This window comes from Montipora capricornis, chromosome 10 (genome assembly GCF_036669925.1).
Source record: "Montipora capricornis isolate CH-2021 chromosome 10, ASM3666992v2, whole genome shotgun sequence".
NCBI lineage: Eukaryota > Metazoa > Cnidaria > Anthozoa > Scleractinia > Acroporidae > Montipora > Montipora capricornis.
The window spans coordinates 44,906,071-44,932,093 of NC_090892.1; the positions used below are offsets into that span (position 1 = coordinate 44,906,071).

At 40.6% G+C, this 26,023-nt stretch overlaps 1 protein-coding gene across 2 annotated transcripts; it reads right to left on the reverse strand.

Moving 5' to 3' along the window:
• Nucleotides 1–1,630: 1,630 nt before the first annotated feature.
• On the reverse strand, nt 1,631–25,725 carry LOC138021612 (pyruvate dehydrogenase phosphatase regulatory subunit, mitochondrial-like). 2 transcript variants are annotated; one of them, XM_068868518.1, is made up of 19 exons: nt 25,543–25,725; nt 24,094–24,166; nt 22,406–22,560; nt 21,548–21,766; nt 18,502–18,635; nt 17,247–17,328; nt 16,508–16,592; nt 16,278–16,359; nt 15,337–15,458; nt 14,494–14,514; nt 11,751–11,994; nt 11,166–11,290; nt 10,321–10,669; nt 9,700–9,824; nt 9,151–9,302; nt 8,232–8,442; nt 6,374–6,469; nt 5,423–5,605; nt 1,631–3,618 (listed from the first exon to the last, which is right to left on the reverse strand). In XM_068868518.1, exons 3-19 carry the CDS (start codon nt 22,477–22,479, stop codon nt 3,316–3,318), a joined length of 2,607 nt encoding a protein of 868 aa, XP_068724619.1. In that variant the 5' UTR covers nt 22,480–22,560; nt 24,094–24,166; nt 25,543–25,725; the 3' UTR covers nt 1,631–3,315. The 2 variants fall into 2 exon arrangements, with proteins under 2 accessions (XP_068724619.1, XP_068724620.1); XM_068868519.1 differs by lacking the exon at nt 24,094–24,166.
• Between the last annotated feature and the right edge of the window lie 298 nt (nt 25,726–26,023).

The window sequence follows — 26,023 nt, forward strand, 5'->3', positions numbered from 1 at the left end:
AATTGCAAGCAGAATATGGCTTAAACTTTTCGAGAATAATTAAATATCGAATAAATGTTACATCGAAGATATTGTTGCGCAATGCTTGTACATTTCGCGACGACTTATACGGGACATCTTCTATCAAGACTTCGTTTGTGAGTTTATTCGGGAACCGTGACCTTCTCCGAAGGATTTGTCTCGAACTCCAGGGGTCGAGAAGAGAGATCCCGGGAAGAAGTTTGTTTCTTCTTTCCTAGTCCTTGTCGGGCTTAACAGTAGTAGAATTTTCATTTTGTTATGCTGCACCTCTATGGCACACGTGAGGATACTAGGATATGGGCGAAAATAATTTCCGCGCATGCGAAGAAGTGCAGCAGGATGGAGGTTTCCGTCGCTGAGGGGAGGTGGGTGGGACAAAAAAGGGGGCTCCGTAGCGACCTCTCGGGGCATGAACGCATAACAGGGTGATTACAAGTGTGGAGGGCGAATAAATACTCTGCCCAATGCCCATAGGTATTTCGAAGGTCTCTAGAGAAAAAGCGTACTAATTTATGTATCGCGCGTGGCCATTTCGGCGCAATCATATCAATAAAATAGTATAGAGGTTTCCAAACTGTTAACATTTTGTTAAGTCATGTCGGAGTTCCAGTACGAATTTCCCTTTTCAGAACAGTTAACGGACGCTGGCGAAGAGGCAAGACTCAAGAAATAGAAAACCCTGCGCAAGAAAGTCAATATGATTAAAACCTTATTGAACTAGCTTGTCCAGCCCTCACTGGGAAAATATTGGTCTCGCTCCTTTTTTGCAAGTTTATGGACCTCGCCTTTCAGGCTCAGTCCATATACTTACAAAAAAGGGAACTCGACCAATATTTTCCCAGTGCGGACCTCACGCTAGTTCAATAACATCTTTACATTTACGCAAGGCTAAAAGCGGAGCTCCTCAATTATTATCCTTAGTTTTTGTTTTCAGCTATTTTTATAACTAGTCTGATTCCCGTACGACCAGTCCAGCCTGCTCATTACAATATTTTTCCCGTGCTCTTTTCGCCGTTTTTCGTTACCATTATTCAGCATGTTTTCTCGAGATTGTCTTTATTCGTTATTCCGCTGCTCGTCACTATCATTTCGTCTCTTTATTCGGGCTCTTTCTTGCTGTCTCTTTCTCTCATTGCCACTGAAATTCCGCCATCTTTCTCGTGCTCTCCAGTGGCTCTCTTTCATGTTCAGCATCGCCTACTAGTCGATCGCATGCTTACTGTTCTCTTTTGCTCTCTCTCTCTCTCTCGTTAATTTCTTTCTTCGTTGTCTTGAAAACGTTTGCCTGTTTTACTAAAACGCAGAGTAGTATGATGTCCATGCAACTTCCCGCCAAAAACAACGCGGGTTCCAGCAGTGCGACATTTCGCGTATTGGCTAACATGAAATGTTCAACGTCCGGACAGACGGTCGTACTATGTTACCATGTGTTCTTAACCATGGTTCTCCGCGCGCGCGGAGCCCCGGTATGATGCCCACACCTCTCGAAGACAAAAGAGCTTTTAAAATTGGAAGGAACATTTTTTTCAACGGCATTATCTCGAGTTGAACTAAAAAATAAACAGCATAAACTTTCAGAGAACTTTGATCGATTCTGTTACAAGACGTCTATATTCATGTAATTTATTTACTCAACCCAAGCACATTGGCTACTGTGTTAATAAATAAAGCGGTCTCTACTCCGCTTTTAACAAAATTACCAAAAAAATATATCTAACTGGATTTGTCAAAAGGTACCTGCAGAAATTGTGAAAACAAGCCAATTTTGCTGCCGTCACAAAGTAAAAAAAGCCACCCTCCCCACCCCTGTGCTTTGGTCACACAACTGCCAATCACCCACCCACGGCACACTGTGGGTTCTCTCTAATTGGTGATCAAAAGCAAACTATCATTCAGGCCTGCACTAGTCCAGGAAAAATTGCCAAGGCATCCTACACTGTAAAGTCTCACTTAACAAGGCCACAATCTAACTGCAGTCAAAGTCTCAAAGCAGCAACCCCCCCAGCCCTGTGCTTTTGACACTCACAGTCACCCACCCACTGTTAGAACTGTCCCTGGGCTGTTTGGCAAAGCAGGCCTTGACGGCAAGCCCCCTCAATTTTGATCGGCCACACTGGCTTGAACACGGGCTACGCCCGTGCTCAAGCGAAAACTCCAGCAGCCACCTTTTAGGAAATTCGCTCAGATATATTTTAAGGGAAAAGCTGGACAAGTCTTGCATTACATTATGTTTGCGATTGTGACTTACCAGATTTTAACTTTAAATCAAATTCACTTAAACTTAACTTAAAGAAGTTATGTTTTCCCTACAACAATTCAGCAGTCAAAATATACCAGTAAGCTAAGATACAGCTATTGTACTGTATTCTATCAAAAGACAGAGACAAAGCAAGGCAGATATAACTATCCAAATTTAAACAATGTTTCAAGACAAGTCGAGAATTCAATTCAATTCAATTTAATTTATAGGGAAGATATCTGTTTACACAACATTGCTTTTGTTATTCAAATGTGCCAACCACCACCTTTGTTTCAACAGCCAATGAGGCTCTGGTTGGCACATTAATGACAATAGGTGACGTCAACGATATCTTCCCTATTCTCTCTTTCTATTCATACGGACAGGTACATTCACATGAAGCCCAAAGCCAAAGGTTTAAATGGCTTGTGGTCAATAGTGATACCGGTGTTACACTACAATATGTCGAAAAAATGAGTATTAGACAAAAAACAAAAAGATAAAATTACTATACTAAAGCATCATTGTACTAAAATATTACCAAACTACACTATGCAATCACTATGCCGGAGTGCTATACATAAACACAAAGCGTACAATGCAACAGTGAATACATTAAGAAGTCAATATTGCTACTATAATTGTTGAGTCTATTGTTTTCATAAGATACTTTTCTCACCAAAAATTCTCTTAAAAAGTGGCTTACATTGAATGTACGGTATAACCTTATTTTAACATAAAGAGTAGAGTATAGAAAGATATATTTTTCGGTAATGACTTAAGAGAACTCGGAGGAAAATCCGAGTGCTTCCGAACATGAGTCGAACATTTGACCTTCCGATTACAAGTTAGGATGTTCTACCACTGAGCTATGGCCACTAGCTCAGCATTTTTCTGGAAAAGAAATATCGAAAGGTGACATTTTTAAACAAGTGTCGAAGAAATAAAATGGCGTCGTGGATGTACAGTGAAGAGTAATATTTGTTAAATATTGACGATCCGGCTCGTGACATGGCAGAAGACATTTACAATTTTATGTCTCATTGTAAAAAAATTTATTGCCTTGAAACCGAAACAGGAAATAAGCTTCCTGCTATCTCAATTTCAAACTCTTCATCTTGAACAACAAAGTCCTGTCCCTCCCCTTCCAAGAAACCCAGACAAACGGGCCTTCTCTCCCTGATGCTGTAACACGCGCTTGTTGTATATCCAATCAATGAACCGTTTCTACGAATTAACTCTCCTCCCCACGGAAAGTTGTCATCGTCGTGTTCTTTTAGGGTCAAAGATACCAAGACCTTCTTTTGATGCTGAGATTTGCCTTCGAGAAGTGCTTGTTTCCCGAAAAAATCTTGCTTCTGTGGAAAAAGGTAAAAAGTTCCCGAATTAGACGCATGGCGTTGTTCCAAGCAGCATAAAAAACGGAAAAGAAAAACGAAAAAAAAAAACTGCTGCAACCAGATGATTAAAAAGCTCAAAAGGATGACTGAAATCCGTTACCTTTTAGTGATGGAGACATCAAAAGATACCGAACTTCTTAACTTCCTCTCTTCCTGTGTTGACGTTACGTTATTCGAGTGCGTGTTTTCTGTCATACCTAACTCGCCTTTCTACCTCATCGGCCTAACTTTGCGCAAACCGCCGACTAACGACGACAAGAAAGAAAAATCTCATTTAAATGGAAACCAAACTCCGTTCCATTCTCTAACGTCTGTCTAAAGGCTGTGCGTCATCTGGTGACGAGTTAGACGACAATGGTAATAGTGAATCAAAATAAAATTAGAGAATGTAAAGTGAGGAATATAAAATGAGATGAAGGAACGACCAAGCACTCTCCGAGGCAATAAAGGTTTTGCACGGCAGCCATGTTGCGTGGCAGGAACAATAGATTCTTTTTCCCAAGGGAAAAAATGTTGTTTCTAATGCAAAACATTTTCATTGTTCCTGCCATGCAACATGGCTGCCGTGCAAAACCTCTATAGACCGATTCGGCTAACTCAATGTTGTATCCAATTCAAATGTCTCGGGGTTAAGGTTCTTTGTGTGTTGCATTTGCATGATACTGTAGCAAAACGTTTTGTTCCCAAAGGATTTGTATTGGGTACAACATTGAGATCCCGTCAACACGTATCCGTCTTCGTTTGAAAACGCAACATTTTTTCTCCGTTTTCAAAAAATTCGCGTCCACACGTAGCGTTTTCGCATCGTTTTCGCCCGTCAACACGTACACGATGAATTGATTTGAAAACGATAACTTTTAACTATAACCCGACTGTGCATGCTTGACGCATGAGTATTCGCTTTTCCGACTACTATTTGGGCTTAAGAGTTGTCCCACCAAGCGCTAGTACGTACAGGTCTAACCCAAAATAGTCGAGGTCTTGGCGGGCAACCACCAAGTCGTTTCAACTCTTGACATCGGTTGTGAAAATAACCTAATAATCTTCTACCGCCTTCTGGAATAGTCAGCTTGAAGAAATAGCAAAGCTAAATTTGATCGAAACCACGCAATTAGGTTTGAAATAAGCTCAAGTATAAAAGACAAGAATGTGAAGGGCCTGTCTGCCATCTTGAATAAGTTTATAACACTGCGCGGAGTGGATTGGAACTGATAGTGTGGCGTCACCGTTTTGGAAAAGTTGCGTTTTCGTCTGCTCACACGTACACGCGAAAACAGCGTTTTCAAAAAGTTTCAATCTGGAGAGCGTTTTTGAAAAGTTCCGTTTTCACTTATCGTTTTCATTGGATACGTGTGGACGGAAGCCGTATCCGCAAAGAAAAAGTTGTGTTTTCAAATGAAAACGGATAGGTGTGGAGGGAGCCTGAGTTAGCCGAATCGGTCTATTACAGCCATTTTTTCAGAGGAAAGCACGCTTACTTAATGCTCGCAACATCTTCTACCTCGTTTCAACTAATGATCGACAAATTAGAGATTATTGTAGGATGTTAGTTCCAACAACTACGGAAGCGAACATGTGTGATTCGTAGCAAAGAAAGAAAGCTTTATGAAGCAATTTTTATTTCTAAGCTTTGTTATCGACAAGTAAATACCAAATCTAACCAATACCGGAATTACTTTCAACATCCAAGTAAAAAATGCTCTAATTTCATGCAAACCATAGTTTTTGAAAATACTCCAGCGCCACGTGGTTTTCGTCTTACCTTGCCGAGTTGAACCCAGTGCATTAATCCGGACTCCTTGGGGCTGATAAATGAAGTGAGCTCTTTTCCAAACTGAGGAACCGCTCTTTCTATTCGCAAACAGTCAACCGCTGAACGGCCTACATTTTTAGCACCCAGTTTTCGCCCAGCCATCATAATTTCACGGTACAAGCAGACTGCAAACTGTAAAGATAACAGACAATTATCAGTAAAGAAGATTATTCTTTGCATCTGATGGGACGCGTTTGCCAAAAAAGGCGGAAAGAAAAATTTTTTTTTTTCACATTCCTTCTTTGAAAATTAAATTAGTGCAAACTGAATAAGCATTGCCCATACGGAGCTGTCCGGGGTCAATGAAGTAAGATATCAAATATCCATGACACAACTAAGAATCAATACTGATACTTCTATCGTTCCACCATTGATTGCTGGTATTTTTCATTGGGTACTCCCTATTGGTCAGACCCCTTCACAGTAAGTTTGTTATGCTAAACGTTTCTGCACCGGGTTTCCCTATCAATCAGTACTGGACATGCACGGGGCTCGAGTTAGATTACTTATTTATGAGAATTTATCGAGGGACGGGGCTTAACCCGGTGATGGGGATAATTCTAGTAAGCTACAAATTACTCCAACACTTCCAGAACTAATCGAGAACCTTTCCTTTCGTCAAAGGAGGTAGCGTGTCCGAGTGGCGCCGGACTTGAGATCTGGAGACTCCGGGTTCAAGTCTCTGACCAAAAGCTGAAGTTGTTCTGGGTGATCCCCGCTTTAACGTTTCAGCTACGCTTGCAAAATGGCCAAGTGGTCTACCTACAGTTGGGTTTCAGTCTTCAATAATCGTTTCTGTTTGCTTGTGTCAATTGTTTCAAAAGGCCCTCTAAATTCCTTAAATGGAGAGATCCAAATAATAAGTACTTATATTTATTTATTTATTTGTTATCATTTTACCTCAGAAGGAACCAAAAGCATCCAGTCGTTATCCTGGTTACCAAAGCAACTGGTTCTAAAAATCCTCACTCCAGATGCATAGCCCAAGTCCATTAGCTGCAAAAGGTAACACGAATCAAGCAAAAATCGCACTGAGGCGAAGAAATGAACTATCGCCGACGAGAAACCTAAATTTCAATAATCCTAAACTTATGGTCAAAGTGATTGCAATCCCAATTAATGTAACTTCCCAAAGATTACTTGTATAGTCATTTGACATGATAACACCTTTTTCCGAGCGCAAATACGACAGTGTCGTTTATAATGATCAAATTCACTTCAGGTTTAAGCCGTAAGTGGACCCTCAAAGGAAACGCGAGGCGAAACCAAACCGGGCAAAACAAGGAACTGTAGGTTCGACTACCAGTCGCTATTTCGGGACTTGAACTAAGCCAACACTCCTCCCCCGAAGGGAGGCAGTTTTCACATTTCTCTCCCTCGCTCCCAGCTCTCTCCCTCTCTCCACTTACGCGCAGAAATGCAAGTAATCACATTCACGCCCAATTTTGACATCCAAAATGAAGTGTCTTTTTAGTCTAAACCAACCTTTGCCACCAATTTCCAACAATAAAGTAAGGGTAAAGGTTAGCGTTATTTTTAGCTTAGGGTACATTTAAGTGCAGCTGTTGTATATCTTTACTAGAGAAGCAGCATTTGGCGACACTTTGTGACGTTAATTGTCTTTATTATTCAACTATTACGCCATTTTACCATATTTGGTCAAGAGAACGCGCAAAATATGAGACGGTTTAAAACAGAGCAAATACGGACGGAACGGGAGTTTTTCAATGAAAGAAATTGTTTTCAACATGATGCAAAGACTGAGAATTTAGAGAATTTGGTTTGTGATCGCTTGTCACTCGTCATTTTGTTTATCCAGTCAAATAAGGACATTTGGCTAGCTTTTGTGCTGTTTACATCGTTCGCACGCATGCTCGGAAAATACTACGCAACTCGCAAAATATCCGCGCTTATTATATGCTAAACCATCGAATAAGATGTATGCATTCCGAGACCTGAGTGATGTTGAAGTTGAGGGGAAGAGGAATTTAAGGGTACAATTCGTGACGCTTTTTGAGATCCGTGTGCATTTAATTGCTTGCACTTCTAGACAAACCACTTTTGCCATCGGGTTTTAAAGTGACCGAGGAAAAAACGTTGCCTTTCCTTCGACAACTGAGACTTTTAAGATTTTTCCAGTTCCTGACCAGTTGTTCAAGATGTACTAAATTTTTGCGGCACTTACACAGCAATGAAACTTCTATGAGGGACGAGGCATTTTTTGAGGAAAAAACGAAATCTAACGTCGGGTGCTCATATTCACACGTAACCACAGCAGCCTACCGTTTGCCGGTTGCTGATTCAGGGCATAGTTAATAGAGGGGACTGGTTTGAAAGCTCGGCAAACATCAAAGGAGCAAACAAAGATTCCAAGATTTAAGTTGGAAGTCCACGACCGTGCCGGTGCACAATCTTTTGTTTTGCGCTCATACACTATGCATGAATTATGTAAGCAACACGTTTCTATTGGTTAGTTCCTTAGTACGAAGTAAACAACTATTGTGTTTTGTGCACGGTCAAGGCCAAAAAAGCGGAGAACAAAAACCTACAACAAAGAAAGTGTCGGGTTTCATAATCATTCCCGTCTATTAACTATGTTCAGGGGAAGTAAATCCCTCTTTTGTTTTTGCCTCATAAACCCATCGTTTTGCGATGCTCCGTCGCTTTCGTCGACGTGGTTGTCTATTTGCGACCTCAAGATACTACAAAAACTAACACGCTTAGCCACAAAGAAGGAAGCAGGGCATTGCTTTATTACCTGCGTTGCATTAGTTGAGAGTTGCTCTACACTAAGGGAGGTCTGGGTCAGACTTTGAAGTAGCTGATATGAATTCGGACCCAATACTCCAAGAACAACGTTCCCTGATTGGACGTCTCGAAGTGTGATAGCAGAGTCTGCTGGGACGTTCCTCGATATCAGTGACTGAGCAAACGTTACACTTTCAGAATCATGCAGTAAAATTAGAAATCTGCAGAAGAGAGAAAACTAAAAAGCTAGGCGAGTATGCAGCTTCCTGCGCGAAAAAATAAAATAAACCAACTTTAAATAAATCCTCAAATTACCAAAAACAGTTATCAATCAATCAAGCAAGTTAGGGTTTTCGAAAAATTATATCAATACGATGAAATCTTGATATTGTACAACAACAAATCAACTAATAGAGATAAAACAGTTTTGCATTTGATATGCTGAGCTAAAAAGATGGGCATACGGTATATTTGGTTGGACTAAACCACTGCGATGACTCCAGCGCCAATAATAGCTCAGTCTTGTTTTGAAAATAAACTTTATTAAGTGACAGTGGATTTGATAGCCGAAGCACACAATTATAGAAGGCAAGTTTTGTTTTTCGAAAAGACGGGAAAGAGGGGAAAAAATTGGTAGAAAGAGTGGAGAATCAACAGCCTGGGATACATTAGTGAGACTCACCTGTGTGGAAAGCTTTCGTTATGAAGGCCGGGCTATTTTTTCATGAAGTTCAGAGGGTATGAAAAGATCGTTGAAGGCATGGAGTTTATGCTTAGGCGTCATAGTAGAAAAAAAACGTTTTGATCCGAAAATTACATTCAAACCGGCAAAAGCAGAGTTTTCTGAACTTAAATATTTTTTCATGAAGACAGACGAGACTTAATAAGGTGTCAACTTGCTTGGAGCAGTACGTTGATACTGATCTCACCTGTTTGGGGTACTTTTTATCACTGTGCACTTGAGCTCTACTCCTCCGCATTTGTTAAGCATCAATGTATCAACTGCATGGTTCACAGGAACTGAAACATCACTGCAACACATGTGTTGAAGAAATTCCTCACACTCTCCCGCAACAGGAGACTGAAAATGGAGACGACAAGTTGTAATTATGAAGTTCAGAAAGATATTTGGAAACGCTATTCAAGTTTGATTTAACTTGTGTCGAAAACCGATGGTTCATCCTTCGATGTGGACGTGAAGAGGCGGTCGTAGAATGTTCAGTCAGTCAGATGTGTGGCCAGCAATTTTAGGTCTTATCTCTCTGAGAGGATCAGTCAAAGCAAATGGATGAAGAAGTTGATCCGCATAAAACCTCTTCTATACGAACACGTTTTATGTACAATTCTATTTCATGTACACGAGAGGAAAAAGCCATACATTAAAACAATTGATCCAAAAGGAGTTGAAGTTGGTTTCAAGCTGTCACAATTGGTTCTCATAAGTTTCTCTATAGCGTCTCACACGCTTTCGGCCTCACCTCAATTTCAAAAAGGCCAAGGGACGTCATGTCCACCACACCCACCCCGTCCGCACACGTTTTGCACTCCACTTCTGTGCTGTCAAGCCAGCTTGGTTTGCCAAAGCCACTTGCAGGTGGGTCAACTACAAAAATAAAGCGCAAGGGCCACAACAATATCACTGGTACGGAAAACGATCGAAATTACACAATAAAACACCACTGCTGCGTTTCTCATGTATCGGAGATCCATCATTACAGGTAGTTGTGATTACACACACCTTGAGTTTGGGGACTTCCAGAGAGTAAATGGGCTTGGGTTTGGTTCAGTTCAGGTTTCATATTACCCTTGGGATGCGGTTACACAGTAAAAGACTCCCCTCAGGATAAAATAATAGGGTATAATTAATATAATTAGGAATCTTCGTGTATTAGCTACGTTCTGCTTTATGATTGGGCTAGCCACCTCAGGGAGCAGATAAACCGTACTTTTCAGTTCAGGTACTGTAATGGGAAGGTCTTTTGTTGGCATTCTTGGGAAAACGGTTACACACAAAAGCGTCCTTGTCCGTGGGCAAACGCTATTTACCCATGGGTAAAAGGGCTAGAGTAACCACAATTATTGTTCTTAACTGATCTCACCATCTCCACGGAAGGAAAACCACTTAGCCACCTCCCACCCCATCTTCTCGCCCCATGATGCGCCTGCGGCATCCAAGTCTGAGTACAGCGGTGAACACCTGACACCACGCGTGCGCATCCTCTCTGAATAGGGAAAGCGCAGAAGGTAATGCCAGGCTAGTGTCTCCTTGACACACTCGTGTAAGAAGCGCTTGTTATTGTGATAAGGAGCAAAGCGACGTATGTCCACGGATGAAAGGTCCATTGTGGGCTCCCCAGCCGTGATCCACTCGGCAAGAGCCATTCCTGCTCCACCAGCGTTAGCGATGCCCCCAGAATTAAAACCAGCAGCTACATAGAAATTACGCACCTGGAGAGAAGGAAATGATTTAGCACCTACTCTCACTGGCTCTGGTTGTTAAAAAGGTGAATAATGCATTCTATCGATTAAATAACAAGCCATGGAGTTGTTTCCGGGATCAAAGTTGCATCCAGACGGTAGTGTAAGCTCGTCTGGGCGAGAGTAGCCCTGAAGATGACTTCCGCTCAGGTTTTTTGAAACTTCAGTCAGTAGCCATGGACGGCCGCCGGAAGTGAGCCGTTTGCCTTTTTGACGTGTGTTGACAATACCACATTTTTATTTCTAAGTATCTTCCAGTATTAGAGTCGAGAGGTTTTCCCCGGGTACTCCGGTTTCCCCTCTCCTTAAAAACCAACATTTGACTTGATTTGTGTTAAAAGTTAATTTCAATTTACAGTGTCCCCAATTAGTGCTTCAGCGCTAGAACGACTAGACACTTAAATAAAGTTCCTTTCCTTTCGGTTATTAGTCTCCTAATCAAAAATTGGCAAAAACTATTCCATACCTCTGGCACCTCTCCTAGCAAGTAGCGGGAGTCAGGTGTGAAGCTCTCTGGACCGTTGATCATTTGACGAATCTGGGCATTCTCCATTGTTGGTAACCGATGAAGCATTTTGCTTATCATGGGTCCTGTAACAAGGAAAACGTCAACATGGTTCCCCTCAGTTCGCAAAAAATAGTTTAAAAGAGTTCTTTAATTAATAAACGCTGCACTTTTGTGGGGATAAACATACCAAAAATTACCGTAATTTATATCGCTTTTAAGACCGACATGGAAGAGAAACTAGGGATTGTGCATCACTGAATTGTATTTCCGAATTTTTGCAAATTTCCAACCCAAGCTAACATTTCGTGCCCGAACAGAACTTTAGCATCAAGTCGTAACAATTTCCTTGTGGATGGACCGAGATTTGTAGCAAGGACTGGAACTCGCCATCTGATGGAGCTCTCATTCTGGCCTTGAACAAGGCACTGGTTAGGGTCAAATAGCACGAAATGTCAGTACTCGTATTCCTTGTCCACTCATTAGAAAAAACCCGCGCTTCAAACAGTTTCGGATTGGCACAAACGATCTTCCGCAACAACTAACCAAAATGTTCCCAGTTTTCCGGGAGCAGCTGGAATTCAAATCCTTTGGGAATTCCCTCGTGAAAGACAGGCAGGCTCTCCAATTCAAAACCTCCAGACATCAAACCACCGCTCCACTCTCGAAAAAATATCTGTCCGTCATGATCGCGAACCACTGGCATCGTGGATAGTACACCAAACGGTTTCGTTACAATGTAGAAATGCTCCGTAGAATGCAGTGGGAAAGAAACTTTGGGTTTACATTTCTAAAGATAAAAATTAAGAGTTTGAGAGAGGTCGCTTATTGTGCAGAGGAAAGACCCGAGACTGGATCTAAAACTGTCCAGCACACTTTCCCCACTTTAAACGGCCAAACACATCCTTTCTCTCCTTGTGTACTGGAAGGTATGTTTGTGCGATTTGCTGAATACAATAGTTGTTTCGAGAAGAAAAATATATAAGATATCTCTAAGGAAGTAAACAAGGAATTTTGTTCCTGACCAATTAGGAGGGCAAATGTGCCAAGCAAATAGCCGAGTCCAGAAAAAAAGCGACATGGACGAAGCATAAGAAATTGAAAAAAAGAGCCGGCCTCTGGTTGTTTCTGCAGCTTGCGAAGCAGAAGAATGAAGGTTCCAAAGAACCTGTAAAAAATTTATTTTTTGTGAAAGAAAAGGCATCTCTTGTATATTTCGTCATTCTCTCGGAACTAAGTCATGTCGGGTCAGTGAAACAGCACTTTTCTCTCTGGTGAATTACTTCACGGGCTCGCTGTGACGTAGATTCAGGAATGCTTGTTGGCGTGGGTCCTATGTTTTCTTACTGATTAACGCCAAGGTATCGCTCAGCGATCGTTTCTGGTATTTTTCAGTAAACAAAAAATCTATAATATCTATGTTTATCATCGAGGAAAGTGCCTCTAAATCCGGAAGTGAATAAACTGGGGATTTAAGAAAAGAATTTGAGGCGACTAGTTGCGGTCTCGACGAGTCAGCCAGCGCTAGCACTGAAACCCAGAACAACATGGAACCCTACGTGGAAGAACCATTAGCAGACGAGGAATGGCTGCAAAATTACAGAAGCGAACAACAGGATAAGGAAGGTCTCGCGAGGGAATTAAATCAACGCTTATGTCTGTTACGTTACGATCTTTTCATTTTTCTGTCCAAACAATACTAGAAGTCATCGTCTTTGAAGTGACACAGTGACGAAGTTCTACCGGGCTCCCAGCTCTTTCTTTTCGCCAAGACGAAATCTACGGCCATTTTTTTCCTTCTTTTTCTAGTTATTGCGTTTTCCGAGTCGAAGAAAGTATTCCCATGTATACTTTTTCTTTTTTCAGGATCAGCTGTGTTGTTACATCGCGCGGTAACGCATCTTTCAGCTATTTTTTTACATCAACTTTCATATCCTCATGTTCTCTAATCACGTGTTCCTGAATCTACGTCAATAAAGTAAAGTAAAGTAAAGCAACCATATTTAACGTCGATAACTCGTAACAGTAATTCAACTGACAAACCTGAGGTCGACGGTGCGCTCATTTTACTCCCCCCCCTCTCCATCAGTGCTCCGTTTTACGGGCATTTAAAGCTACTTAGCTACACGGAAAGGAAAGAAGTCGAAACAAGGATGCGAGATCCGGGAATCGAACTCAGGACCTCTTGCACCAAGGCCGCGCACTAACCGACTGTGCCATCCTTGCTCCTTAATAAGTTGAGAGATGACTTGAGCGAGTGGTGTGCCAAAATGGCGGGCAATTTAATTGCTATTAGAAAACTGTCGAAAATTCTTTCGTAAAAGTTAATTATTTGATATGGACTTTCAAAAAGGAAAATAAAACTTTTCACGTTATGGGCACTTTAAGTTCCGTTTTCAGAGGTAAACTAGCTACTAGGTTCACCGGGATATCCTCTTCGGGGTAGCTTCCATCTTCCGTCTTCAAGCACCTTATTTGCCAAATATCCGTAGAAAAATTGGTGCATGGTATATTATAATTATGAGAGGCGGCGTGGTCCAGTGGTAAGGGCGTTGGGTTTGCATGAAGTTGCCCCTAGTTCAAATCCCGTTCTAACATCTGAGGCCCGTTTCTCGAAAGTTTCTTGAAACTCCTAACCACTTGTTTTGGAAAGCCGATCTTTTAACATGTTTTTAAGCCAATTAAAAGAAACATGTCTGTAAAGTTTGACGACTTAAATCCTCTCTGTTCTTGAGATACAGAAGACATTGTGACACCCGAAAATGGCCCGTAAAGTTTCGGGACTTTCGAGAAACGGGCCCCTAGTTTGGATTTGTTTCCGGTTGTCCCGTATTCAACTCTACCACTCGTTGTCAATAGCCTCCTACCACTTGGGGTTCTTAATCATTAGCCTGCGTAGCTGGCGGTACTGTAGGCGCGCGGAATTCCGCCAAAACTTCACTACACGCGCCTACACACGCGCGTTTTTGAGACGCCGACGGCAACCGGAAGTAAGCTGTTTTCCCTTTTAACTTGTTTTCACACAATCACATTTACAGTGCTACGATCTTTTCCCCTTTAGAGATGATTAGTATAAAAATCTGGCAGACACCACTGTCCTGGCAAGCAAAATTTTCTCTTCCGGTTGTCGTCCGCGTCTCAAAAACGTGCGTGCTTAAGCTCCCTAATACAAGCTACTTAATCATGTTTATTTCAGCTTATTAAAAGTGGGGTGCCTGTGAACTAGCTTGATGGTTAAGCGCACATCCACTATAAAGCATATATTTCTTTTTTTACATTTACATCTTACCTGCCCTATCTGCCACGCCCACTGTGAAAATGACAAAACCATAGTTAATATCAAAACAGACGTCTAGCCTGTCCTTCTTCCTATTACCTTTCACTTGTAACAATGGACTCAACCCCAAACTCATTTTTTCAGTGCTTCAGAGACCCGGCCACCTTAAGCTCTCACTATTGCTGAAATGGTTGTTGGTCTTCAAATCTAACACCGAAAATGTGGCATTTATCATTGCAAATGTCATATATTTGAGTCCTAAGAACCATAGTTAATAGAGGGGAATGGTTATGAAACGCGAAAAATTTCTTTGTTGTAGGTTTTCGTTCTCTTTTTTGGCCTTGACCGTGCACAAAACAAAATAGTTGTTTACTCCGTACTGAGGAACTAACCAATAGGAACGTGTTGATTACTAATTCATGCATAGTGTATGAGCCCAAAACAAAAGACTGTGCACGGTCGTGGACTTTCCAACCTAAATCTTAGCATCTTTGTTTGCTCCTTTGATGTTTGCCGAGCTTCCAAACCATTCCCCTCTATTAACTATGTAATAACAAGGTGAGCATACAACAGTGAACCATTCATTTTCTATGTTAACTTTAAAACCGTTCGTACCCATCCAGTTACAGGATAGTTCGCCCGTATTGTACAACGTGAACAAGACAGAATAATCACGAAATACTTGCATATTTTGGAGTGACGTTTTTGTTGAGGTTGCTGTTGTCTTTGCTTTTAAGCAAACTCCCTATTAAACTCCCTATTAATTCCACCGAGCATGGCTGGCTGTTGAAATGATCAAAATACACAGTTTTTTTAAGACAGCAAAACTCCCCATGAACTGTTGTGTTCACTGACCTGCCCAGCACAGTTGACCAGTTTGCTACACTTGATGTTTCCTCGGTTAGTCTCCACAGCAGTGATGCATTTGCCATCCGTGACAACAGATTCAACCGACACCTTTTCAACAATTTTTACTCCTGAAAAACACGACATGTTCAAGTGTTACTTACCTAACCACACCTAAAAACCCATTGGTATGTGACATCAATGCCTTGGAGAAACTGTTCCTTTTTGTCCATGTAACATAAATTCAAATGCTCTCAAAGACATTACCAAGCTAACGTGATTCATTTTTAACTAAAGTTACGTTCAAAATAATCAACTGACTGGCTATCATCCAATGGCTTGAAAACTATTTTTGCACTCTCGCCACGGAATACAATGTCATGCTGGCTAAATCAGAGAAAGGAGAAATTAGCAGGAGAGTGCATGAGGTGAGGAAACAAATTAATAACGGCTCCAAAAAACACACTCGAGGACTCTAAGGTCTCGCCTGCGAATGCAGACGTATTTCCGGCGGTCCCCCCCTCCACCCAAGACCTTCCAGTGACAAAACTGTAACAATTCACACAAAAACGAACTCGTTCATCCACTACCAGGACGACTACTTTATTGATCACAATCATAAACTTTGTTTAAGTATATTGAAAGGAACTAGGTTTTTCCAGTGATCTGTCATAAATAAGTTGCAATAGATCATTAAACATGATGCCCACATCAGCCTTAATTGATGCCAAATTTTGTAACATGTATTATCTGTACATGTATGTCACTGCAACCCTATTTGTGAACCTTAAAATATCCAGTTGAAAATCCTGTACCAAAACAATCCTTGAAAAATTGAACTTCACTTTAAAGTCCCTCTCTCTTTGGTAAATCAGCATGGCAACAGGTGATGGAAACAAATGTTAAGCTTTATGGAACAGAAATAAATAAAGTGCACAACATTTACTGACCGTTTAGAGATGCTCCTTTTGCCAGTGATTGGCAAACATCACTGGGTGCTGCCACACCCTCGCTTGGAATCCAAAGAGCACCCTGAAAATAAAATAGAGCCATACGGTAATTTTTGAAAGCAGGGATAAGCAGTTTCAATACCATTATTGAGAATTAAGCTCGTACATTGATTTGATTTTGAAAATTTGTTGTGTCTTCTATAATCTGCCTACGATAAAAATTTACTCACCACTAAGTCATCAGTCCTCACGTCCAGAGGGAATACCTTGGGAATTTCTCTTGCTGATATCACCTCACAGTCTATGTTCAAGGCTCTGAAAAACACATAATATGCAATTTGGATATGCTGAAATTTGCCCAAGTCACACTGCACTGCTTTTCAGAGTTTTTTTCCAAAATCGTTTCAGTTGAGCAAAAAACCAACTCAGTGATCCCCACACATGTTAAACCAATCAGGAGCAAAAACGACATGTGCTTAGCCAATCACAATCAGGCAATCATGCCCTCTTGATCCACAAAATTGCTGTAGTGATTGAGAAAAAACAAAGGCCTCCATCTCAACCATAAAGAACAATGAAACATTTTAATACCAGTAAGCCTTCCATGGCCACTCCCCTGTAGTTGGCACTACATTTTTATGCAAATATTCTCCAAATTTAAATCTACTCTGACCATCAACTAGCAAGTGGACTTATCTTTGGTGGTCCTGAATACAACTTCAAGACACTTCGTGAACAGCTCTGCTTCAACTAAGGTTCTCGATGTCTCACAAGCCTCTATTTAGTTCAATACACTACTAACTTTAAGTATTCTGCATGCTGAATGTTATCAAACTTAGGACACAATGCCAACTCTTCTGTAAAACTAAACAAACTACAGTAATTTTACTCCATCACACGTCCTTAATGAATGAGCATAATAATGAATGAGCCTACATGCGGCCACTGTACTGTCTACAGTAGTCATACCTGCCTATTGCTGCTCTCCGCTTCAAGAAAGTCATGCGATCCTTGGATTGTGCAAGCAGCAGCCCACCACAGCGTTTAAACCCTGAAGGAAAAATAACTTATAATAGGGGACTGCATTCAATAAGGCCTGACTCTCTGACAGCTAACTTATTCAGCTTACTGCAGGAAGTGTACGCTGTAATTTACAAGGTACAATTTCTAGGATGAGCAAACAACAAAGCCAGAAGCCTTCTTCAAAATGAAGTAATCTCACTGTTCGAGGATTGCACAAGTTATTGGCCTGTTGTTGATCTACTGACACTAAACAATGATATCTTGACTCTGAAGATGACTCTTGCAGAAGTGGGCATTACTAAACCATGAAACAGCAAAACAAACACCAAAACACCATGTATGACCCCACCCAACATGTACATTGAATACGAACTGAAAAAGATTGGAGATTAAATATCGTTTTAGGCCTAATTAAGCCTAATTAACCAATCGAAAGTGGTTCCGCCTTGTCTGTACTCTTATCAACATTTTGACCACTGTGATGACGAATATCGTTGTCAATAAGAGTACAGACAACGCTGAACCACCTGATTTGTTTTTTGACCACAATATTAAACGCTAAAGAAAGTTTTTATTTCAGAGCAAGAGCAAGATCATGACAAAGAAAGAGCAAGCGTTGCCTATAACTCTCTCCCAATATGATTGGTTCATTTCCCAAAATGGCCGTTCCTGGTTGGCTATTACATTGCGTGACAAACTGACGCGAGCATGACGCATACAGCATTGTCTAGACTCTTATTGACAACAGCAAATTAGCCAATCAGATTGCGAGATTACAAGCAATTGTGGTAAAAAACATTATATTGCTCCAGCCTAATCTCAATCTCAATCTGAATCCTAATCTTAATTTTCAATTAATTAGGAGCGATAACCTTTTAGGCCTTAAATCAGGCCTAAAAGGATAATTAATCTCAAAATCCAACCTTTGTTGGTTAGTACTCAATGTATGGTGGATGGTGGCATCATACCTCCAGGTGTTTCGGTGTTTCATTTCTCGGTTTCCTTGTTTCGCTCTTTTGCGGTTTCGTGATATCGTGCAGAAGTGCTCAAATCTTTGGAAAATGTTAGCAACAATCACTTGTATTATCATGATTTGCAAGTTATTTTGCAATAACAAATGTCCAAATCTTTCAAATTGGTGCACATTCTTGAGAAACAAAATCAGAGAAACTACTAAAAGATTGAAAGATAATTTCCCAACCAGTTCCAACTCCAGTGTCTCCTTCCAATTTGCTGTATAATTCCACAGAGTAGCTTGACAGCTTAGTTTCAGCTGCAGAGGAACGCAGCTTTCCCAACAATCCAGCAGCATGCCATGTTGTTCCACAGGTCAAACTGCGAGAGAAAAGAAAAGTCACAAACCTCACACTGTTGACATGACACACATTTGCAATTGAATTTCGTCAGTTCTTCAAGGGCGTTAAGCAAATGACAAAAAATGAGAACACCAACATAATCTATTTATAGTTTGGAAAGTACATGTACTCTTTTTTTCAATTTATTTAGTCAAGTGGCCCACAGAATGGTCATGGTCCATGTTCGCATGTTATTACATCTCTTAGCTTACTACTACATAGATTTGAATTTAGCAGTCTTAATAATTTATTTCAATTTCACTAATGACTTGTAACCACGCAATACAATTATTATAATAACCAATTTACACCTGAACTGCCCTGGACTGCCCCTATTGACAGAGTAAAATCTATTAAGTCCCAATCATTGGAGTCAATGGGTTAATTAAATGTCAGTTGGGGACGGTTTAGGGATAAAGGGGCTGAGGGTTGGGGAAACAGAGTTTAATACTAACATACCACACAATAAACAAGATATATATGTGATTGAGTCACAGCAATTATTTGTTTTCAGGACCTCAAAATTCTGCAGCAAATCTCACAAACCTAACAGTCTTTAATCACTTCAGAGAGGAGGTTAAACAGTGAACCAGACCTTATACAGTTAGCATGTCGGAGAGCATTACATTACATCCAAGCTTGACATCCTGCTTAATCCTTAGAGGAGGTTCTAGAAACTTCTAGAAACTAATTTAAATTACATTCAAAGGTCTTTTCATACAATGTAGTTGTGAAGAGTTCATCAATAGAAGAGTCTTTAACTGAGGATAAGATTTATTCAGGCATTCAAAGATCAATTGGCTTCATTACATGTACACAAAAGGCAACTGAGATCGAGTTTTGCAATACCACACATCACATCTGGAACCGCCTGTTTAGAGGTCAATCAACAAATCACATATTAAGGGGTACCTCGTTACAGCAGTTACTTTAAAAAATAACCTTTAAGGCTACTGTAGACCTTCACGGGCAGAATATTTTTGTGATTTTCTTTTCTTATCTCATACGGTAATCAATACTACTTAAACTACATTTTCAAAAAAAACTCCAAAATGTTAAACAAAACGTGAGTTATTGACAAAAATGCATTTTCGATGAATCTCTCTCAGTCAGCAAAGGCAGAAAAAGCCCATTAGAAACTGTCAATGAAGGGTATTTGGTAGCCATGGCCATTGCATGGCAGGCATGCGCTTTCCTCTTTCCCTTCCTCTTTCTAGTGCCTGCCACGCAGGCTAGGAATTTGGTCAGGTTTTCTGCGGGAAATTAACCATGGTCTTGAGTTTCAAGTTGTGTTGTTTGTTATAAAATCGTCCAATTTTTTCACATTGTTGTCGACTTACTCCCTGGGAGTGATGTTTTCCTGGGAAAGGATAAACAAGAAGAGAGTCCATAATAAAACCTAAGAAGTGCTGCCGTAAATGAAGAAACAATAATAACATTTTAGCGGTTCATCCCAAGGGACTCTGCAGGACATTTCTTGTGTTGCCATCGGCTGTTGTTCTTTGCAGTTTTTGCATGCTGACAGGAGGTGGATCAAAAGGCGTGAAAAGTTTGTAAAACTTTGGAAGTTAAAAAAACCTAGTTCATTTTTAGGCAAGTGTATCCTATTCAAGCGAATTGATAGGGGATGAAAATTCAAACAGATTGTCTTGAAATTATGGCCTGAGGACTCCCACAATGCCAACCTAAAATACCGTGTGAGGGATTTCCTTTTTTCAAAATTGATTTCCCACAATGACCTTCGACTTAACTTTGATCAGTAATTTTTTGATAGGCATATTTGAAACAAAATCTCCTAAGCAACCCATTGGGACTTTGACATCATACAGAAGGATTCCCTTGGCATTAAAATTCAATGCCTGAAAAAGGAAAAGGAAAGGAAAGGAACTTTATTTAAGTGCCTTGTCATTCTAGTGCTAGAGCACTTATTGTAAACTGAAATTAACAATGAAAGCAAATCAAATCAAATGTTGGTTTTTCAGGAGAGGGGAAACCAGAGTACTCGGAGAAATCCCCTGGGTGCAGAGTAGAGAACCAACAAACTCAACCCACATATGACGCCGAATCTGGGAATCGAACCAGGGCCACAACATTGATGGGAGGTGAGTGCTATCACCACTGCGCCATCCCTGCACCCCGATAAATTTGATCAGAGGGAAGGTTCTTGGGCCCCGATCTTTTTTCGATTAGATACAGTGAAAAAGAAAATATATTTAGCGGAAAGTGCATTTCATAGCCTTTCAATTGATGTACAGTTGCATAGTTTATGGCTGTTTCACCTAAGAAAGCATGTTAAAAAGAATGTTGGTAAAGGACACCCGTGAAAGTCTACTGTAACCTTAACCCATTGCCTCCTGAACCACCACCCATTGACAATTAAAATCGTCTGGCATTAGACAGAATAAAATCTATAAGTCTCACTCCCAGAAGTCAAAGGGTTAAAGTGCCCCTAACCCCAAAATATTTTTTTTGCTAAAATGAATCTTTGCACCTGTTTGAAACACATAGCGGCCATCTTTTCCTTTTTCTAACAAATCCTGCCAATTTATAGGCTTTGAAAGTTGCGAAAGTCCAAGCATCTTTTGTTCACGACCGAGTCAGAAGGGGAGTGGGTCTATTCCTGATGTGACGTCACAATCTACTTTGCATGCATTTTTACAAAGAGTTAATGCAAAGTAAATCAGTTTGTGACAACAAATCAGAAATAGACTCGCTCTCTTTCCGACTCGGTCGTCAACAAAAGATGCTTGGATTTTCGCAACTTTCAAAGCCTATAAAATGGCAGGATTTGTTAGAAAAATGAAAAAAATGGCCGCAATGCATTTCAATGTTCTTAGCACAAGACTAAATACTACAATAATCTAGAAAGTTCTAGATAATCATAACACTCACCTCCCTTGTTCAAGAAGCAAAACATCTTTCCATCCAAGTTTGGCAAGGTGGTAGGCTACTGAGCAGCCAACAATGCCACCTCCACAAATTACAATCTCAGCCTCCTTGGGTAACAAAGATTCTGAGTTAAGGTGCCTTTTTCCAAATTCAAAAAAATTGCGATCATCATGTTTCCTTTCCACAAAAAGACTGCTTGCAGAAAACAATACCCTTCCTGCACTGAAAAATGAAAATGAAATCTTGATAAGTTCATTTATAATTTGAAAATTGCCAATAATGTCTATCACTTTCCCTTTCTCTAATGTATTAGCCATTTAATAAAGGAGGTGAGTCAATAACAATTATTTATAGTACCTTTCTTAGAATTTGGAGTAATGCTGTAGAATGTGCACATGCATAATCGTTGAACCAAAACCATACACCAAATAGGAAAACAAATAGGAAAAACCAGGATTAACGCATTGGATACCAAATCTGAAAATCACTAAAATTGGGAAGAAGTGCAAACTGCAACAGACACTAAGACCGAAAAAAGCGAGGTTTTGGCTCAAAAACCAAAATACTGATCTTAAAACATTTAAGGTCAAAACTGCAAAACCAAAATGCCCAATGGCCCCCTCATGAAAGTACTAGATGGGAATAGGATCTTTTTCTAAGTTCCAGTTGGTGATCATATATCCACTATCCTTAGTACCGGTATTTTATGTTGATGTACTGAAAACTAACTTCTTATTACCTAGTTTCCGATATTTTTCACATCACTTTTCCTTATCTATTTACACCTAAAGTTCTAAACTAAGGGATCGAGTAAGCTGGTCAACAAAGTTTTTAGCAATAGACTCATTTTCCTTAACTCACCCTGTATTGGTCAATGGTCTGTGTAGAACCTCTCTAAAGAAGCTTCTGTGGGGCCACAAGGATCTCAGCGACATTATTGTACCTCAAGATTTATACTTCTAAGCTGTTATTGCCAATTGGGTTTCATCTCTTTGGAAAGTCAAGTTATTAGTCCACTGGAACAAAAAAAGAACAGGGAGCCCTAACTCTAACTGTCTTAGATCCCACGGTGATGGATATGTTCGTAGGGCTAATTATCACACAATCCACTCTTGATTGTGTTTAACAGCATGTACAAGGTATTAGTACAAGCCCAATAAGCCAGCATCTCTCTGCTTGATTTACATGTAGTGACATGAGAAAGCAAAGAATCTTTTGTTTTATTTTTTATAATCAGCAGCAAATACATTGTAAAAGGCATTTAAACAATATGTATACTTGCATGTTTTGAGCTGGATAGTGTGTTGGCTCTCTTTTAATGATATCTTAAACAATTTAAATAATTGCCTATGACATCAAACATTTGAATGAAGAAAACAGTTGTGATAAAGTCTACAGATTTTTGTAGTTTCAAGAGCAGGAAAAATGTTTTTGATGGATTCACCTTGTGTTTTTGAGGTCTGAACTGTCAATCTGACAAAACAATAGTCTGTGAATGACTACTAAATCAGCAGAGGAAGCAAAGCATTTAACCCATTGATTCCTGGGGGTTCCCCCATTGACAAGTAAAATCATCTGGCATTAGACAGATTCTAACTCTGGCCAGTTTTCGCCGGTTCAAGCATCAAAGGGTTAAAGCTTAGAGTTGTTTTACACCATCAAGGATGGCAAAGCCAACGTATGCAACTCCTGATTGTTGTCACTGGTTTGTTTGCTTTTATTGCTTTCTGAACCAACAAAAGTGTCACTGACAAGAGTTACATGGGGAGACTCCCACCTTTTCTCACTGACTTTCACTATTCAGCATAACTCCTTTTTTTTTTCCCCCCTTATAGGACAAAAGCCACCCTCCCTTTCTCTGGTCATTCCTCTTAGGCCCCAAGGTTGCTGCCTAACGGTCGCCCGGTCACCTGGGGCGCCTTATTTGCGAGTGTGGGCGACCAAATTTCTGAACAAGTAGCCCGAACGGGCGCCTTACTAAATTCATCCTCACTTTCTTGTAAATATGATCCAAACTGGAATTAATTAATTCTGGGCTCTTGAAAAATCCAGCTACTAACTTCTAATGTTGGAAGCCGGAAGGGCTCCCGGACAATTTTCTTAGGCAGCAGCCTTGGGCCCACATAGTTTTGCTGGCCAAAATGCCTGGGGTAGGGTGGGGATCCTTGTCATCTTGCTTAGGAGTATAAATTTTTCATTTTGGTCCCTTTTAGGGTGTTCTGGACAATATAATAATAATAATAACAGCATTTATTTAAGCACAACTTAAAAATTCAGCAAAGCTGATATGGTCATATACATAGCTATAAAATCCATGACTTCCTAACTAATCGATCACTATAATACTAGTATAAAAATTCTATGTATTTACAACAAGAAATTGTACACAATACGTCACTTTAATGTATGTGGCTTAAAAATACACTTGAGTGACTTTTTAATAGTGTCAATGTCATTAACTGATCTCAATTGGTTTTCCAGGGCATTCCAGTAAATACACTTGCTGAGAACTGCTTTTCCCGTATATTCAGTAAACCAAGAAAAAATACCTTTGAATTAGTAGGCACCGTCCTTAAGAGCATTCTCTATCTGGACACCAAAGAATCTTGTAGAAACAACCTCCTGGATAACATAATCAGCTATCTTAATAGCATGTCATCATATGCAGCGGTGAAGGTCACGATTAGGGTTGCTTGCACAGAAATATGAACTACAAGTTTTAAATATGGTCTCTTTTAGGGCTCAAAAAAGCCTCTGCCACACCCAGATTGGTCTCCTTTACAGGTTTAATTCAAAATTTCCGACAAGCATCCTCACCCCTTCATATAAAAAAGTCCCCCCCCTCCCCCCTGGCCAAAACGGCCTTGGTTGGCACATTAATGGCAGATGGTGACATCAATGGGATACTACCTTTATTTTCAACTTCCTCTAGCTACCTGGCTACTGGGGTCATCCCCTTTTTTATATCTACATCCCCAAAGATGGAAAGTTTTGAAACCACACTCAGGTTCCTTGGGCAACCAAACCTTAAATGCCACACAGAGACTGCGGAGTATGTTTGAGAGTAGTGGGGGAGGGGGCGGTAGGTAAGTTTGGGTAAGGATCATGGAAGTGTGAGAGGAAAGTGGAGAGGTTTAGCAGAAAATAACATCAAAGGAAAAAAGTGGGGGGGGGGGGGGGAGCTGTGGGCCCCAAGCCCCTTGCTCTATGAGCCCTGCCACTGCGACCTAAGAGAATTTGACACTGAACTTATCCCATGGACAGCCATAACCACAGCCCAAGAATTCAGATTTTTGCAAAAAGGTTAAAAAATATTACTTTCAAAATCTTTTCAAAAGCACTTAAAAACATCAAACTTCAGGGTGTTCATTTTCAAACAACGAAAAATAGGGACGGAGGGTGTACAGTGCAGGTTGCAGGTTGCAGGTTGCAGGTATGGTTGCAGGGTATAATGTTTTACTACAACAGAAACAACCTAAACCTTTACAAAAATGCTACCCATAAGCTTAAACATTATTTTTTAGGCCTAAGGTTAGCATTAGCAAAGTTTTGGGTTGTTTCACCTATAAACAGTGACCGGCAACCCTAACCTGCAATTCAACCATCCTTAGTGGGGGGTGGGGAGAGTACAGTATGTTACCCAGTTTCCGGCCACTTTAGTTTGTAATCACCCTTAACGTCTTGTTTATGCACGGAAACTTTCTCATTTTTCAACAAGATTCCGGTGCGACGCTCTAACCAACTCAGCTATGAAGCCGAGGTCACGGCTATCACGAGCTATGAATCGCTATGAAGCCGAAGCCGAGCTATGAATCGCGAGGTCACTGGTTCAAACCCCGTTGAAGTCCTGAAATTTTCAGGCTTCTCTACGCATTTGTAAAAATTCCGTTCATAACTGCGAAGATCATAGCTTCACTTGATTATTTATTATTTATTTGCGTACGGTAGCTTCGCTGTGCAGTGAAAAGGCCAAAATTAGCCGGTAAGATTTTACTCACCTGAACAAAATCCCTTCTTGTTCGCTCGTTTCACAACCAAAAAGCCCGCCTAAACCGTCAGTTGATAGCGGAGATGTTCGTTTTTTTCCGAAGGATCGCTTCCGTGGACGAAGAGTTAAAATCCTGTCGAAAATAACCGAGTTTACCTTTCTTTGGCCGGAAACTGGCACCGGCCGGAAACTGGGCAACACAAGGCACCGAGCATCGCGCGACTGCCAGATGTAGTATTTTAAACTAGACCCTCCCTGAGGGTACACTGGGTTGCCTGTGGTACGTCCACCGTTCCAGACAATTTTTTCAAGTTGGGGGGTCATTAAGACCATTTAAGGGGTCACCCAGAAGTCATACCAGCAGGGGCCCTTTGGCTCACAGGTTCTCACACGTTCGTACGACGAAAAAAATCTGTCCTTGCGTAATATGTAGCTCTAACAGTGCACGATATTGTTTTGGTATTGTCTATCATTGTAGTGCCATGGTAGAA

Bases quoted from the DNA above. Each gene is read 5' to 3' on its own strand.
- LOC138021612 (XM_068868519.1), bottom strand. From the start codon at position 22,479: ATGTCGCTGAGATCCTTGTGGCCCCACAGAAGCTTCTTTAGAGAGGTT. The intron at 16,593-17,246 runs GTATGACTACTG...TGTGTTTTTCAG, and splicing joins CGGAGAGCAGCAATAGGCAG to AGCCTTGAACATAGACTGTG. The intron at 9,825-10,320 runs GTGAGATCAGTT...TTATTTTTGTAG, and splicing joins GTTTTCCTTCCGTGGAGATG to TTGACCCACCTGCAAGTGGC.